The following is a 13,530-nucleotide window of genomic DNA, read 5'->3' as shown; positions in this document are numbered from 1 at the left end:
TGATCACTTGTGATGTGAGCTTTGGCTAGTCCCTATTTCTCCTTTCCACCCCACATGGGTCTGGGGATCAAGTCCAGGCCCTGTTACAATTATTTTCACCCAGACTAAGGCTTTCCATTCTTTTACCAGTGCCTTTCATGAGGCAAACATTTATAAACTTTGTAAGGTCCAATTTAACTTGTTTTTGTCTGGCATGGGTTGTGTCATGTCAAAAAAAAAAAAAAAATTCCTTGCCAAATTCGAATTGTCCATTTTTCTCTATGCTTTCCTTTGAAGGTATTATAATACATAAGGTCTCTTGATCTGTTGTGAATTATGGGACACAGGAATTTTCTTTTTTTTTTTTGTTACTGCTGGGATGTCTGGGCTTTTTTGTTTTATTCTCATTCAGAACCATTTGTTCACAAGACAAAAATGTGTGGGTGGGGAGATAGTGTGCCTGGAAAGCCAGAGGACCCAAGTTCAACCCCAGAACCAATGTAAGCAACAGTAGCAGTGGTGGCACACGAGGGAGCAGAGACAGGAGATGCCTGGGGCTCCCTCCAATTGGCTTGGCACCCTTTTCACCTATCAGCAACAGATTTGTATAGATCAGTCTGCAGAATCTCTGTTCTACTCCTAGGATATGTCTGTGGCTTTAGTGAATGCTACACTGTCCTCAACGCAAGAAACTACTAAGGCCAGATGGCAAGTCTTCCACCTGTTTTCTTTTCAGAATAATTTCTACTGGCCATGGATAGTTGGGGAAGAGAGAATCATTGTTCTTGGAAGATGTAGCCACTAGTAGGTTTCCTATGCTCCAGTGCAGAGTACACATAAAATTGGACTTAGGGAGTTATTTTTTTTTTTAAGGAGTAGACGTGAGGTTGGAAGGAGTTGTGTTGGAGACAAGTAGGAGGAGTCAGAGGGGGAAATAAGAGGTTATATATGATCAGATTTCACTGTATAAAAATTAAATTCTGTATATTATTTACTTATTAGATGCATGTGTACATGTGAGCTCATATACATGTGTGCCATAACACACATATGGAAGTCAAAGAACAACTCTCAGGAGTAGGTTGCCCCCTTAACTATATGAGTTTTCAGGGACTGAACTCGGGTTGTCAGGTTTGGCAGCAAGCACCTTTATTTGCTGATCCACCTCATTGATCCTTGATTTGATTTTAGAAGTTGTTTTGTTTTTCTATGTGTCTTTTAGAGTCTTCTTGTCAATATTTGGTTTTTTAAAGTATGCCTGGGGTTTTGATTAAGACAAAAATCAAAGATTAGCTGGAGAAACGGCTCAAACAGTTAAAGGCACTTGCTCCTCTCACAGAGGGCCTATTTCAGTTCCCAGCACCCAAACAGTGGCTTAGAAGCATCCATAACTCCAGTTCCAGGGTATTCAGTACCCTTTTCTGCTCTCTCTGGGCACCAGGCACATACATGATATAAATACTACTACATTCAGGCAAAACACTCTTACGTATAAAATAAAAATAAAAAAATTTAACGATAACATCAGGTGGCCTGGGAACATAGGTCACTGGCAGAGCACCTGCCGAATGTGCACAGGACTCTGGCTCTCAAATGCCGAATCCTGCATTATGTCAGCCTGGCACACGCTCTTTCACTCTTCTTCTTCCATGTGTGTTTGCCTCTTCACACCACACACAGCCCACAGATATTTTGGTAGGATTCCACCTAAGCACTTCAATTTGATACTGCTGGAAAATTCTATGGATTCCAATTTAAAGTCTCAATTTCTCACTGCTCGTATATGATGAGGAACAGGATAAATATGAACCTAAAGCAGATAACTTACTTTATGAACAAGGATAACTTCTTGGGTTTTAGAAATGTAGAAATATGTACATTTTAAGCTATTTCTACATTTCAGGGAATATTAAATTATTAGAGAATGTAGAAAAAACATGTATGATAATAAACACACAAAAAGTTCAATGTTTTTACATCTCAATACTATTAGAAAAGTCATCAAAGAAATAATTTGTCCTGTATGCAACTTAGAGCAATAGGCCAATTAATAACAGAATAGTTTTAAAACTGAATAACTAAAGTAGCAAAAAATGAAAAAGATATAAATTTTAATTAATCTAAACAAAGGCTACAAAAATCTTCATTAAAATGCTAAATTTTTATTTTTGTAAAAGAAAACTGATTTGACTTGAAAAATATAAACTATGTCAAGTAATTATTTAAAATGAATAAAATTTAAAAACTTAATACAAGAATATTATACTGTTATGACTTAAAGTTACCACAAATATAAATGGGTTTATTTATCTTGGAAAACACTGAATATTGCTTTTCCCTAAAATGAAGCTAAAACCTGACCTGCTCTTCTTTCTTGGCTATATTTATTGACTTGTAAATCAGCTCGACAACTGATTTAAAAAAGGTACTCCACACATCCCCTTCCTTCCTCATCTTAGATATGGAATCAAATGCACCTTCACCAAATGGAAATCTTCTCACTGAATCACAAAATAAGTGTTCCCACATTATTAAAACCTAGAAATGATTATTATGAAGTAACTGTTCAGTGACTTTTTATAAGATAATTATGACTAAAAATGCTTATAGTTCAGATGATCAGTGTTCAATATCTAGTATAAAAGTAAAACATGAAATAACAACAAAAAACCCTAGGACCTTAAGACGGCTCATCCAGTAAAGGCACTTGCTCCCAGCCCTGGTGACCTGATTCTGATCCTGACACACATGGTTCAAGGAGAGAATTCATGATGTGACTCCATCAAAGTTGTTCTCTGTCCTCTACATGTGTCACAGCACATGTACACGCCTGCACAAATACACACACACACACACACACACACACACACACACACACACACTCAATCAAAAATAAATAAAAGTTATAAAATACATAAAAATAATAATCAAAAGGCATTTTGTATGACTCTGGCCAAGCAGGAAGTTAGTTATGTGGCTTGTAGTAAGCCCAGCAATTCCATCAGAGAATGTTCTTTCCTTCCCCATTACTAAGAATCAACCTATAAATACCTTGGCTGGTTCGGGGAGCCTATTAGAAAGTCTTTAATAAAGAGAAAATATTAAAAACTAACACATATATGTCTTGTATGAGCCTGATGTGATTTCAAGACATCTTTTACCCGGTCATGGATCTCATCACAGTTTGAAGGTGAACACCAATCAGAGTGGAATCTGTGGACACAAAGAAGAGTAACATTTAAAGAGAGGAAAGAAACAAAACTGTATCCAAACTTTATAAGCTTAAAATAATATAATTTCTTCCTTTGGCCCTATCAATTTTCTACAATCTCTAAAAATAATCTTAGTAATTATTTGGATGTGTATTTGGGAGATTATACCTACATATCTGATCACTTTAAAATGATTTTGACACATCACTCTTTAGCACTTATCTCTAAATAAATCACATCAGAACAATAATTCCATGCATGATGTCTTTAAAATTGGCACTCACTCACTCACTAATAATTTAATATACTCTGGAACTCTGTGGAAGAAACAGGAAGCTGCAACCCACTAACTTTATGAAATAAGCAAAATATACATAAGAAATGAAAAAATACTTAGAACCTATTCACATTTCCATTTCCACTCTTTCAGAATAGAAATAAAATGGTCCCTTCTCAACAAAGGTGATATCATCTCACTATCCACCATGAGAATCATATTTTTAAAAGAATAAAGTATTTAAATATAGATGAGGAAAGGATAACTTTAATTGGAGTCTGTATATTGGTATTTAAAATGTCAGAGAAGAAATAAAACATCTATTTCTTTTCATTCTGCTCTTCCTTAATTCAAAATTGACATTCATTTAATTAATCTATTTTATTTTATTCAGGTTATCATGAAAATGTCCTGATCCCCTTAATTATAATGCATATATTTGAAGTGTTATTGAAAACTCCCCTATAAAGAAATAGGAAGAGTGTTAATGTATTACTTTTTGTTTTCAGCTCATACTTAACAAGATTAGAATACTACATTATTATACAAAGGACAGATTATTAAGTAGGTAAATGGTTTAAATGATATACTTTAAAGGACATTATCAATAGATAATTTAATAGATAATCGCAAATAATCCCTCACATAGATAAAAGGAAGATTAGCTTCAGCTATGCATTTGAATTGGCAGAACAATTATTTTAGTACATGAAGCCCATTGTGGAAATCTGAGATCTAATTGTGCAACTCCAGGGTCTCCCACAGCACTATGAACAGATCCACTAGTCTGTGCTATGGCATAAGGAATGCTTGCCTCACAATCTTTAATATGATTTACAAAAGAAAAAACAAGCATGATTTAAAAGGGCACCAATTCCATTTTAATTAGTCATGCTAATATCTAAGCCTGATTTTAGTAACACTGTAAAGTACAAAACAAATTTGGAGTCATAATATATTTATACTTAGAGATACTTCTAAAATACTTACAATCAAAACTGAAGTGATTTTATGGCATGGCAATTTCTGGAGGTATTTTTTAAGTAGGTGAAAAGAAAAAAGCACCTGGCCTAAATTAAGAATTCATTGGCTTAAAGAATTAAAAATTTTAAAATCTGTTTATAAAAAAATAATCAAGGGTTAGCATCTTACTGCAATCTTCGAGAAAATAAAATTTTAATGAATACTACATATATAAATTTCGGAAGCTGTGTCTCTAACATACAACTTCTAGACAAAACTTCCAATTTGGCCTGGGATATACAACTGACTACAGTGGATTGTGTGAACACTTGTGAATCTATTGCTAGTTACCTAAAGACACCAAACCTGAGACTGCCATCCATTTAAAGAGGGCTACTTAGTCCTGAACAGAAGAAAACGTTTTGCTCCTAGTAATATGAGTTGAATACTAGATGCATGTCCTTTATAGATTAAATCCATCAAAATAGAGGCATTACACGTTGGTGGGGAAAAATATAGTGCTTGTCACAAACAATACATTAATAAAATTTTAACTCATGATGGTGAGTTCAAACTAATTCACCATGTATTTTAAATGTGCCTTATTTTCACTGACCACATAAAACAGGCAATGTTGAATATTAAGAGCACTCGTACTTTAGCAAAAAGCTTAACCACATTTATTTGTCATGAAAATAAAGTATCCTAATTCTTCTTAGGCAGACACAGAAAGATAGGTTAGACAAGGTTAGACCAGTCTGGTCTACATAGCAATTTCCAGATTAGGTGAGGTTACAGAGTGAAACCAGTTCTGATAAAACTTGAGAGAAGGTGCAAGAAAGAGAATGTAAATAGTTATATTTACTCTTAAGGTATTTCTTCCACCGAAATATAATTGGACAGCTAATTTTAGCTATATTCAATTAAGAATTTATAGACAGCTAACATCATATACACAGATAAAATAACTTAGGTCTGTGTGTGTGTGTGTGTGTGTGTGTGTGTGTGTGTGTGTGTGTGTCCATACACACACAACACATGAGAGCTCTCCTATATCACAATACCATTCCCCTTAGGCACTCTAATGAACTAGAAGTGACATCAATCAAAATTGGTTAAAATGTAGAGAACAAGGGAGGCAAGGTGCCTGGCTCCAATTGGTCTACAACACAACCCCTACACTTAAGCTCAGGAAGTACGTCAGAAGAGGGAGTAGGAAGATCTTGAGTGCCAGAGCACCAGGGTACCTATTTGCAAGAGAGTATCTTCTAGATATGAAAGGGGTGATGTGCACATGAAATCTCAGAAATAGGGTTGCATGAACAAGACCTGTATAATAACAGTACTGTGAAATATGCTAACATAAAGGGGGGAAATTTTGCAAGGTTCCAATTCTACATGAAGAGTTACAGGAAATCAGTGGCCACTAAAGAGAGGGAGAATCAGATTTCTCCAGGGAAGAGGCCCCTCTAGGTTACATAACCCCAAGTCCCAAACATATGTACATATGAGCAACACTAAATACACTAGCATGTATGCATGCATATGTGTGTGTAACAATAATGATTATAAAGGAAGAAGTCATGAATTTAAGAGGGAGCAGGGGAGACGTGGAGCAGCCTTCAGAAGGGAGGAGGAAGGAATGATGTAAATGTAGCATGCATGCATGAAATTCTCAAAAAACAAATTAAATTAAAAATATTCTGTATTTCAGTATCAAGAAGCCAACATCACACACATACTCTCATTATCTAGTTCCCCCTCTCCCTCCCCCAGTACAAATGCTTACAAAGTTAATGAGGAAATTGATTAACCTATCTATTTAGAACAGAATGTTTTAATGCAGTAACCATAATCTTGTTCAATATAGTTGTTTTCAGCCTGACTATTGATATAGTATCTACAGCTAATTAAAATCGTTGTAATTATGTCTGGTGAATGAACTTAATATGTTTTAAGAATTCAGGGGCTACTTTTTTATACCATCTGTAACCATGGAATGTGAGAGTCAAGGAGTTAAAAGTATATCTCCCAAGTTTCAATTTTTCTGTAAGAGTTTTTAAATAACCCATTTTTAGAATAGGAAAAGAATAGCTTTATATAAAAATAGTGGGTTTTTTTTCCATGCCCATTTATAACAACCATTCTGACTTGGGATGCAAGTATTTCTAGAGGAAGAGCTTGACTCTTCCCATGACTTAGATTCTACTGGGTTGCTGGCAGGAGGTAAATGAGAAGCCAGATGCCACAAAACAAGGCATGTTTCGCTATTGAGAATAACCAGAAAATTCAGCCTAAGCTATTTCTATACTTAGGGCAAATCAATAATAATAAATCACTATGGGTCTACTAAAACAACCTATCAGAATTCAGATTTTCACTTTAAGAATTACATTAACTAATTAGGAGTAGAGCCCAGATCTGGCTAACTAACTCACTTCAAGTGAACTATGTTAGGGAGAAATAGGAACACACTATTAAATCTATTCCAAACAATAAGCCTGAAAATCAACACTTAATTTTATAAATAATTACCTCATATGAATATGCTGTTTTCTGTTTCTATTGCCAAATATTCAAAAGATGAAAAGTGCAGACCAGGCTGGCCTTGAACAAATGATCTTTCTGCTCAAAAATAAAAGATGAGGAAAAACAGAAACTACACTTACCTTTCCCTGAGAGAGGCTCTATTTAGCACAGGGCTTGGACAATGCTTTGGTGTTGTTGAGGGTGCTGAATGAACTAGTAAGGTCCTTGCAGAATGCTGGGGCTTACTACATGTCCTTGGGCTCAGATATTCCTCACATCTTTCGAAGGGATCCTCAAAGTCTCTCCCATGTGGTGTCCTGATAACCTGTTTTTAAAAATATATGTTTATCTATCTATACATACAGACATACTATGTAAAATGGGTACAATGTATTATGATTTTTAATTATTTCTTTTATTTTTAGAAATTGTAATTATATATTTCCATCCTCTTCCTCTCACCAAATGTTTCTATATACCTCTCGCCTTGCTCTCTTTCAAATTTATGGTCTCTTTTCATTAATTGTTGTTCCATATACATTCCTAAATAAATAAAAATACCAGTCAGCCTATTGACTACTGGTATGGATAATTAATTGCTATGCTCTTCACTTGATAAGACTATTTCTCCTACTCTGAGTATTATTTAGTTCCCTGTAGTTCTTTGTGAGGCCTCCTGGGCTTTCCCCCATTCACTTAAGTATATCCATTGTGTTTGTTCAGATTATGTCTAGGAAGTTACAACATGATCCAATTTTATTATCTCAAAAAATTTTTTAGTAGGAGTGTAATAAGTATCTACACTGGTATTTATAAAATAAATAATGTATATGAATAAACCACTGATTGCTTATTTAGCTATGAGGGTCAAGCAAGTACAATTCAAATGATCCCTATATCCTTCACTCATTGCTTCTGGGAATGGCCAGATACATAAATCAAGACAGACAAATTAACAAATTTGTACAACTGTGGAACTTGTACTAGAGTAGAATTCTATTAAGGATAAATAGCTTTAAGACATAAACACAGAACAAGATAAATAAATAAAATATGAAGCATTCCAAGGAGTATTAAGTTCAAGGAGAGGAAGTGAATCAAGGAAGGAAATCAGAAATGATGGTGGGTGGAATGGGAGCAGATGCAAAGGAATCCTTTAAAAAAGAGCAGTCAGCAGGGACCTCACAATAAGGAGAACATAGTAATAAAAACCTGAAGACACAATGATCATGTTAGGGAATCAGTCTGTGTCCATTAACAGATGGGTGGATGAATAAAGATGTGGTGCATATACACAATAAAGTTTTATTCAGACATAAAGAGACAAAATTACAATAGTTGAAAAGTGGATACAATTGGAGTTTGTCATGTTGAGTTCAATAGTTCTAACAATGTGCAACATATTAAGGTTAAAACATATAACTTAGTGAAATAAGAGAAACTAGAATACCTGCATCCATATGGCTTAACTACATGAAGAACTAAGGTCCACTTTCATTCCACATGACCTTCTCCTAACTTCCTCAAGAAACTTTTAGCCGGGAAAACAAGGCTGTAAACCAGTGAATAGCTTCATTACTTATCTCAAGACCTTCCTATAATGATCTATCTGAACAGCAGAAGGCTCAATCATCAACTGGGTACCCTTCTCAAAATAATACTGATTCTTCTCTTTGTCAAAACAAGCAATGACCTTCTCAGAACAGATGATCCTTTCCTTCACTACTCACCTATTATTACAGTAAGCTTAGCTTGTGTTTATTAACCCTAAAATAGTATATATAAGCTTTATCAATTAGATTCTTCATTGAAAGCTCTCCATTAAAATGTTCATGACTGCAAACCCTATAAATACCCCTCTTAATTTTTTGTTTTCAGAGACACTACTGTCAAGGTGGTACCTTCCCTTTCTGCAGTATGTCCTAAAAAGCTTCCTTTGTGATCATCAGAGCATACAGCTATTGAGAGAAACATCTGGTAAATTAGCAGTTGACAATCCAATGCCCACTAAAATCTATAGATTCAAGGATCTTAGACTCAGATAGAAGCCTGATTGCAGAAATAGCTCCTCCCTCTAAGATCCTCTAAATCTTTTTTTAAATTTATTATTATTTTATTTTATTTTTTGGTTTTTCGAGACAGGGTTTCTCTGTGTAGCTTTGTGCCTTTCCTGGATCTCACTCTGTAGACCAGTTCCTGGCCTCGAACTCACAGAGATCGCCTGGCTCTGCCTCCCGAGTGCTGGGATCAAATGGAGGCCTCTAAATCTTTTAGCCTCCATTCTCAGAGGTCTCTCTAGCTGTCATGGTGAAATAATCCCTGCAGTGAGTTTGTTAAACTAAGTCCAAAACTAAGTTCACAATCCTTTAGGATGGCAGAACCCTTTTAGTAATATTTTCATGTGTTGATTAGACTTGAAGGTTGGCAGTGCATTGATAATGGTTCTACAATTTATCTCTCTGGTATTTTATGAGCCTATAGGAGGTTTCATGTACATGAACACATGTAAATTACTAAAATCATCTTTGAGCAAGGTCCAGAGAGAATACATTGGCTGTGGCTGTGCTCACTGCTGTAGCAAGGAGTTACTAAATTACTTCTCAGATTGTTGTTTCTTGGCTTGTGTTTTGGATTTGGTTGTTTTTGCCTGCTTTCTTTCTTCACAGGCAAACTGCCTCCTGGTGAGCTCATCTCTGACTTGTTAGCATCACAGATTCACATCCTAAATTTGAAACAACCAATAATGTGGATTAATCCTCAGTATAATCAACTAATAGTGACAGACTTTCATGGGATTGTATCAAGTTGCTACATGCTCCTTCCGAGCCAAATTTAAATATTTCATATGTAATAAGGCTTTTATGTAGGCTAGTTACTGAACATTAATAATCTTCAATTGGTTGTTCTTTTTGTTTTTTCTTTTTTGGTTTTTCAAGACAGGGTTTCTCTGTGTAGCTTTGCACCTTTCCTGGATCTTGCTCAGTAGACCAGGCTGGCCTCGAACACACAAAGATCCGCCTGCCTCTGCCTCCCAAGTGCTAGGATTAAAGGCATGCACCACCACCGCCCGGCTTTGTCTGCTCATTTTTAAATGACAGTTTTATCAATGATACATTAGAACCAGAGAGCTCAAGGTCATCAAGATGCTTTTTTAGTTCTCCTTGATCATGTCAGACCCTTTAGCTTTTAATCTGCTATAATCTGATTCTCACATGCTATGAAAAAGCCCATGTGATAAAAGTTTAATCCTCAGAAATAATCAGGAGGAGGTAAAATCATTAAGGGTAGGGCCTACTGGGAAGTCTTTAGGAGATGATAGAATCCAGTGCGCCTCTCTCTCATATGGTGATTTAAAACTGCCCTTAACTCAAATTCCATGGGACCTGATGCTCTTCTGACTTTCATGAACACAAAGCATGCAAGTGGTGCGCACGTAAGCAAAACACAAATCAGATAAAATAAAATCTTAAAAACGTTTAAACTAATAGAAAGTTGATGAACAGAATGACAAAGCATTATGTATATCATCCCAGATATTTATTATAGCCTAAATACATATGAATTCTGTGAATATCCACATTACTGTGAAATACCAACAAGAGTGGAGATAATTTCTAGATGTTACATTTTTATTTTTAGCATGCTAGATTCAGTCACAAAATCCTTGTCCAAGGGGAGAGAAGAGTTCATAAGTAGAATGAGACAGAAGCCACTTGACATCTGCAACAACTTGTGTTTATGTCTAGAATGCAATGGAACCACAACTCGTGCTCATGAGTGCAATGGAAGCCACGAGACATCTGCCACAACTCATCTTGTCCTCCTCCAGAGTAGGTATATTGCTAAGAAGAAATCTTCGCACCAGGGGAGGAACTGTGACAAGTTCTTGACTTGAGAGCCAAAAATGGGTTATTGCATATAACAATAGAAGTTCAGAAGCACTTTCTATTTGTTAAATGATTAAAAATTAAATCTCTACTATGTTTAGCTTCTGATGTTAAAGCCTTATTTGTATAACAAATAGCATTACCCTGAGCAATTCAGAGGTTGATATTTTAATATACTGGCCTTAACATAAAGCTAAATATTCATTTATGTATTTCTTGGGAATAGGTAGCAAGGGAATGGATATTTGGGGATAGAAAAAAGATTCATATAAAACAGCAGCAAAAATTAAAACTCTTGTCTGTGGTAGGTTGGAAAATAGATCACATAACTTCCAAGCTTATGTCCCTAAGGAAATAGCTGTGAAGAAATATGAGTTGCACTGGCTTTTATCCACATTTAGCAAAGACCTGTAATAAGTAATGAGCTCATAAACATTCAATTTGTCTCCATCAACAGATGAAAGCTGAGATGTGATAAATATAATGGAATATTATGTAACCTTGAAAAGTAAGGGAATCCTGTTATTTGAAGCAAAATGCATGATTCTAGAAGTCATTAAGCTAAATAAGCCAGACACAGAAAGACAAAGGACTCTAACCTCACTTATCTATAGGATCTGAAAAACCAAACTCATAGAAGGAGTGTGTGGAGCAGAGGCTGTCAAAGGTGATGGTGGGGAAGCCTTCAGTCAAAAGGGATAGAGTTTCAAGTGGAGAAGATGGAGGAAACATAGAGGTCTGTTGCACAGCATGATGACTATAGGTAAATGTATGTACTTAATATGTGAAAAGTGCTAAGATATTAAATGTTCTCATCAAGAAGGTAGCTGAGATAATAGATGTTAAGTAGATGTAAACATGTGTGTATATGAAATACATATATGCTGTAATATAAATATATATATGTAAATATCAAGTTCCATACTGAAAATATATACATTTTATCATTTATATCTTATAAACTGAGGAGTGGTGAGGAGACAGTGGTATCCTCAGGAAAGATCTGTTTTGAGAACAGAAATAAAAAGATAGAGTCAGAAAAAGTAAAAAACATAATAGGTATAAGGTTAAAATGGAAAAATACTTGGAGCATTAAAATAGAAACAAAATACTAGCACTTGTCCATTAAGCAGAGGGACTAAAAGAAAGGTCAGGTTAAAGGGTTGTTCCACAGGAAGAGGCTTTCTCAACCAAATACTGTTAGCATCAGCACTAAGAACAATTAAGTGGGACTTCAAGAAACTGGAAAGTTTCTTTATGGCAAGGGACACTGTCTTTCAGGAAAAGTGGCTATAGAATGGTAAAAGATTTTTTACCAACTACACAACTGATAAAGAGCTTATATCAAAAATATATAAAGAATTTAAAAAAAACCCACTAGACATCAAAAAAACAACCTGCTTAAAAATGGAGAAGAGATCTAAACAGAGAATTCTCAAAAGAGGAAACACAAATGGCTAAAAAATACTTTAAGAATGTTCAACATCCTTAGGAAAATGCAACTCAAAACTACTTTGAGATTTCATCTTACCCCAGCCAGAATGGCTAAGATCAATAAAACAAATGATGGAGAGGATGTGGAGTAAAGAGAATACTAGTCCATTGTTTGTGGAAGTGCAAATTTGTACAGCCACTGTGGAAATCAGTGTGACAGCTCCTCAGGAAGATGGGAATCAATCTACCTCAAGATCCAGCTATACCTCTCTTGGGCATATACCCAAAGGACACTTCATCCTACTATAGAGACAATCAGCCATATTCATTATTACTTTAAAATAGTCAGAAATTGTAAACAACGTAGGTGCCTGTCAATGAATGAATGGATAAAGAAAATATGGTAAATTTGCATAACGAAATATTACCCAACAATTAAAAAATAGAAAATCATGAAATTTGGAGGTAAATGGGTGGGACTAGAAACAAAATCATCCTGGATGAAATGCAGACCAAGAAAGACAAATATGGTATGCAAATATGGTACATAGGAAGACAAAAAGTCGCTTGTATATGGACATTAGCTGGTAAATCATTGATAAGAAAGTTATAATCTATATACCCATCAAGGATATGTATAAATAAAGGATGGGGGTGGGAGAGGAATGTCTCTTCCTAAGAGAAGAAAATAAAATAGAGCAGTGGTTCTCAACTTTCCTCATGCTGCAACACTTTAACACAGTTCCTCATGTTGTGGTGACCCTCAACTATAAAATTATTTCATTGTTGCTTCATAACTATAATTTTGTTACTATTATGAATCATAATGTAAATATCTGATATGCTGGATATCTGATATGTGACCCCCAAAGGGGTTGTGACCCACAGGTTGAAAACTGCTGGAATACATAGTTATGGATGGCCAGACATTGGGGGCTGAAATTGGAGAATTAAATAGGGACAGGAAAGGAAGAGAGACAAGAGGGAGGGAATATGACCAGAGACTGCTAAAAACTACGGGCTATTTGAGGGGGTCATATGGAAACCTAATACAGTAGAAATAAACTATATATGTACACGAAGGTGATCTGAATGAAATGGGGGAGACAGCCCAACCTGGATATGTCTCATAACCAAATGAAGCATCCAGTACTGGGAATGAGTTACATTTGATCAAGTTCTTGGCCAAAGGGTGTCTATTGGAACCCTCAAACAATTCAAACTATTGCCAAGGCTATTGGTTGCTCTC

General features: G+C 35.4%; 1 protein-coding gene across 2 annotated transcripts in view; it reads right to left on the bottom strand.

Annotated features, from left to right (window-relative positions):
• Nucleotides 1-13,530, bottom strand: part of Spata6 (spermatogenesis associated 6) — a 101,080-nt gene that overhangs the window by 23,010 nt on the left and 64,540 nt on the right. Inside the window, exons 10-11 of one of the 2 annotated variants that reach the window (XM_036180024.1) lie at nt 7,101-7,285; nt 3,093-3,192 (exon numbers count right to left, since the gene is read on the bottom strand). In XM_036180024.1, the coding sequence (XP_036035917.1) occupies nt 3,093-3,192; nt 7,101-7,285 (285 nt within the window). The remainder of the gene's footprint in view (nt 1-3,092; nt 3,193-7,100; nt 7,286-13,530) is intronic. The other variant, XM_036180025.1, reaches the window with a different exon arrangement.

Source organism: Onychomys torridus, chromosome 2 (assembly GCF_903995425.1).
Source record: "Onychomys torridus chromosome 2, mOncTor1.1, whole genome shotgun sequence".
NCBI classification, from domain to species: domain Eukaryota; kingdom Metazoa; phylum Chordata; class Mammalia; order Rodentia; family Cricetidae; genus Onychomys; species Onychomys torridus.
This window is presented reverse-complemented; position numbering and strand designations above follow the sequence as displayed.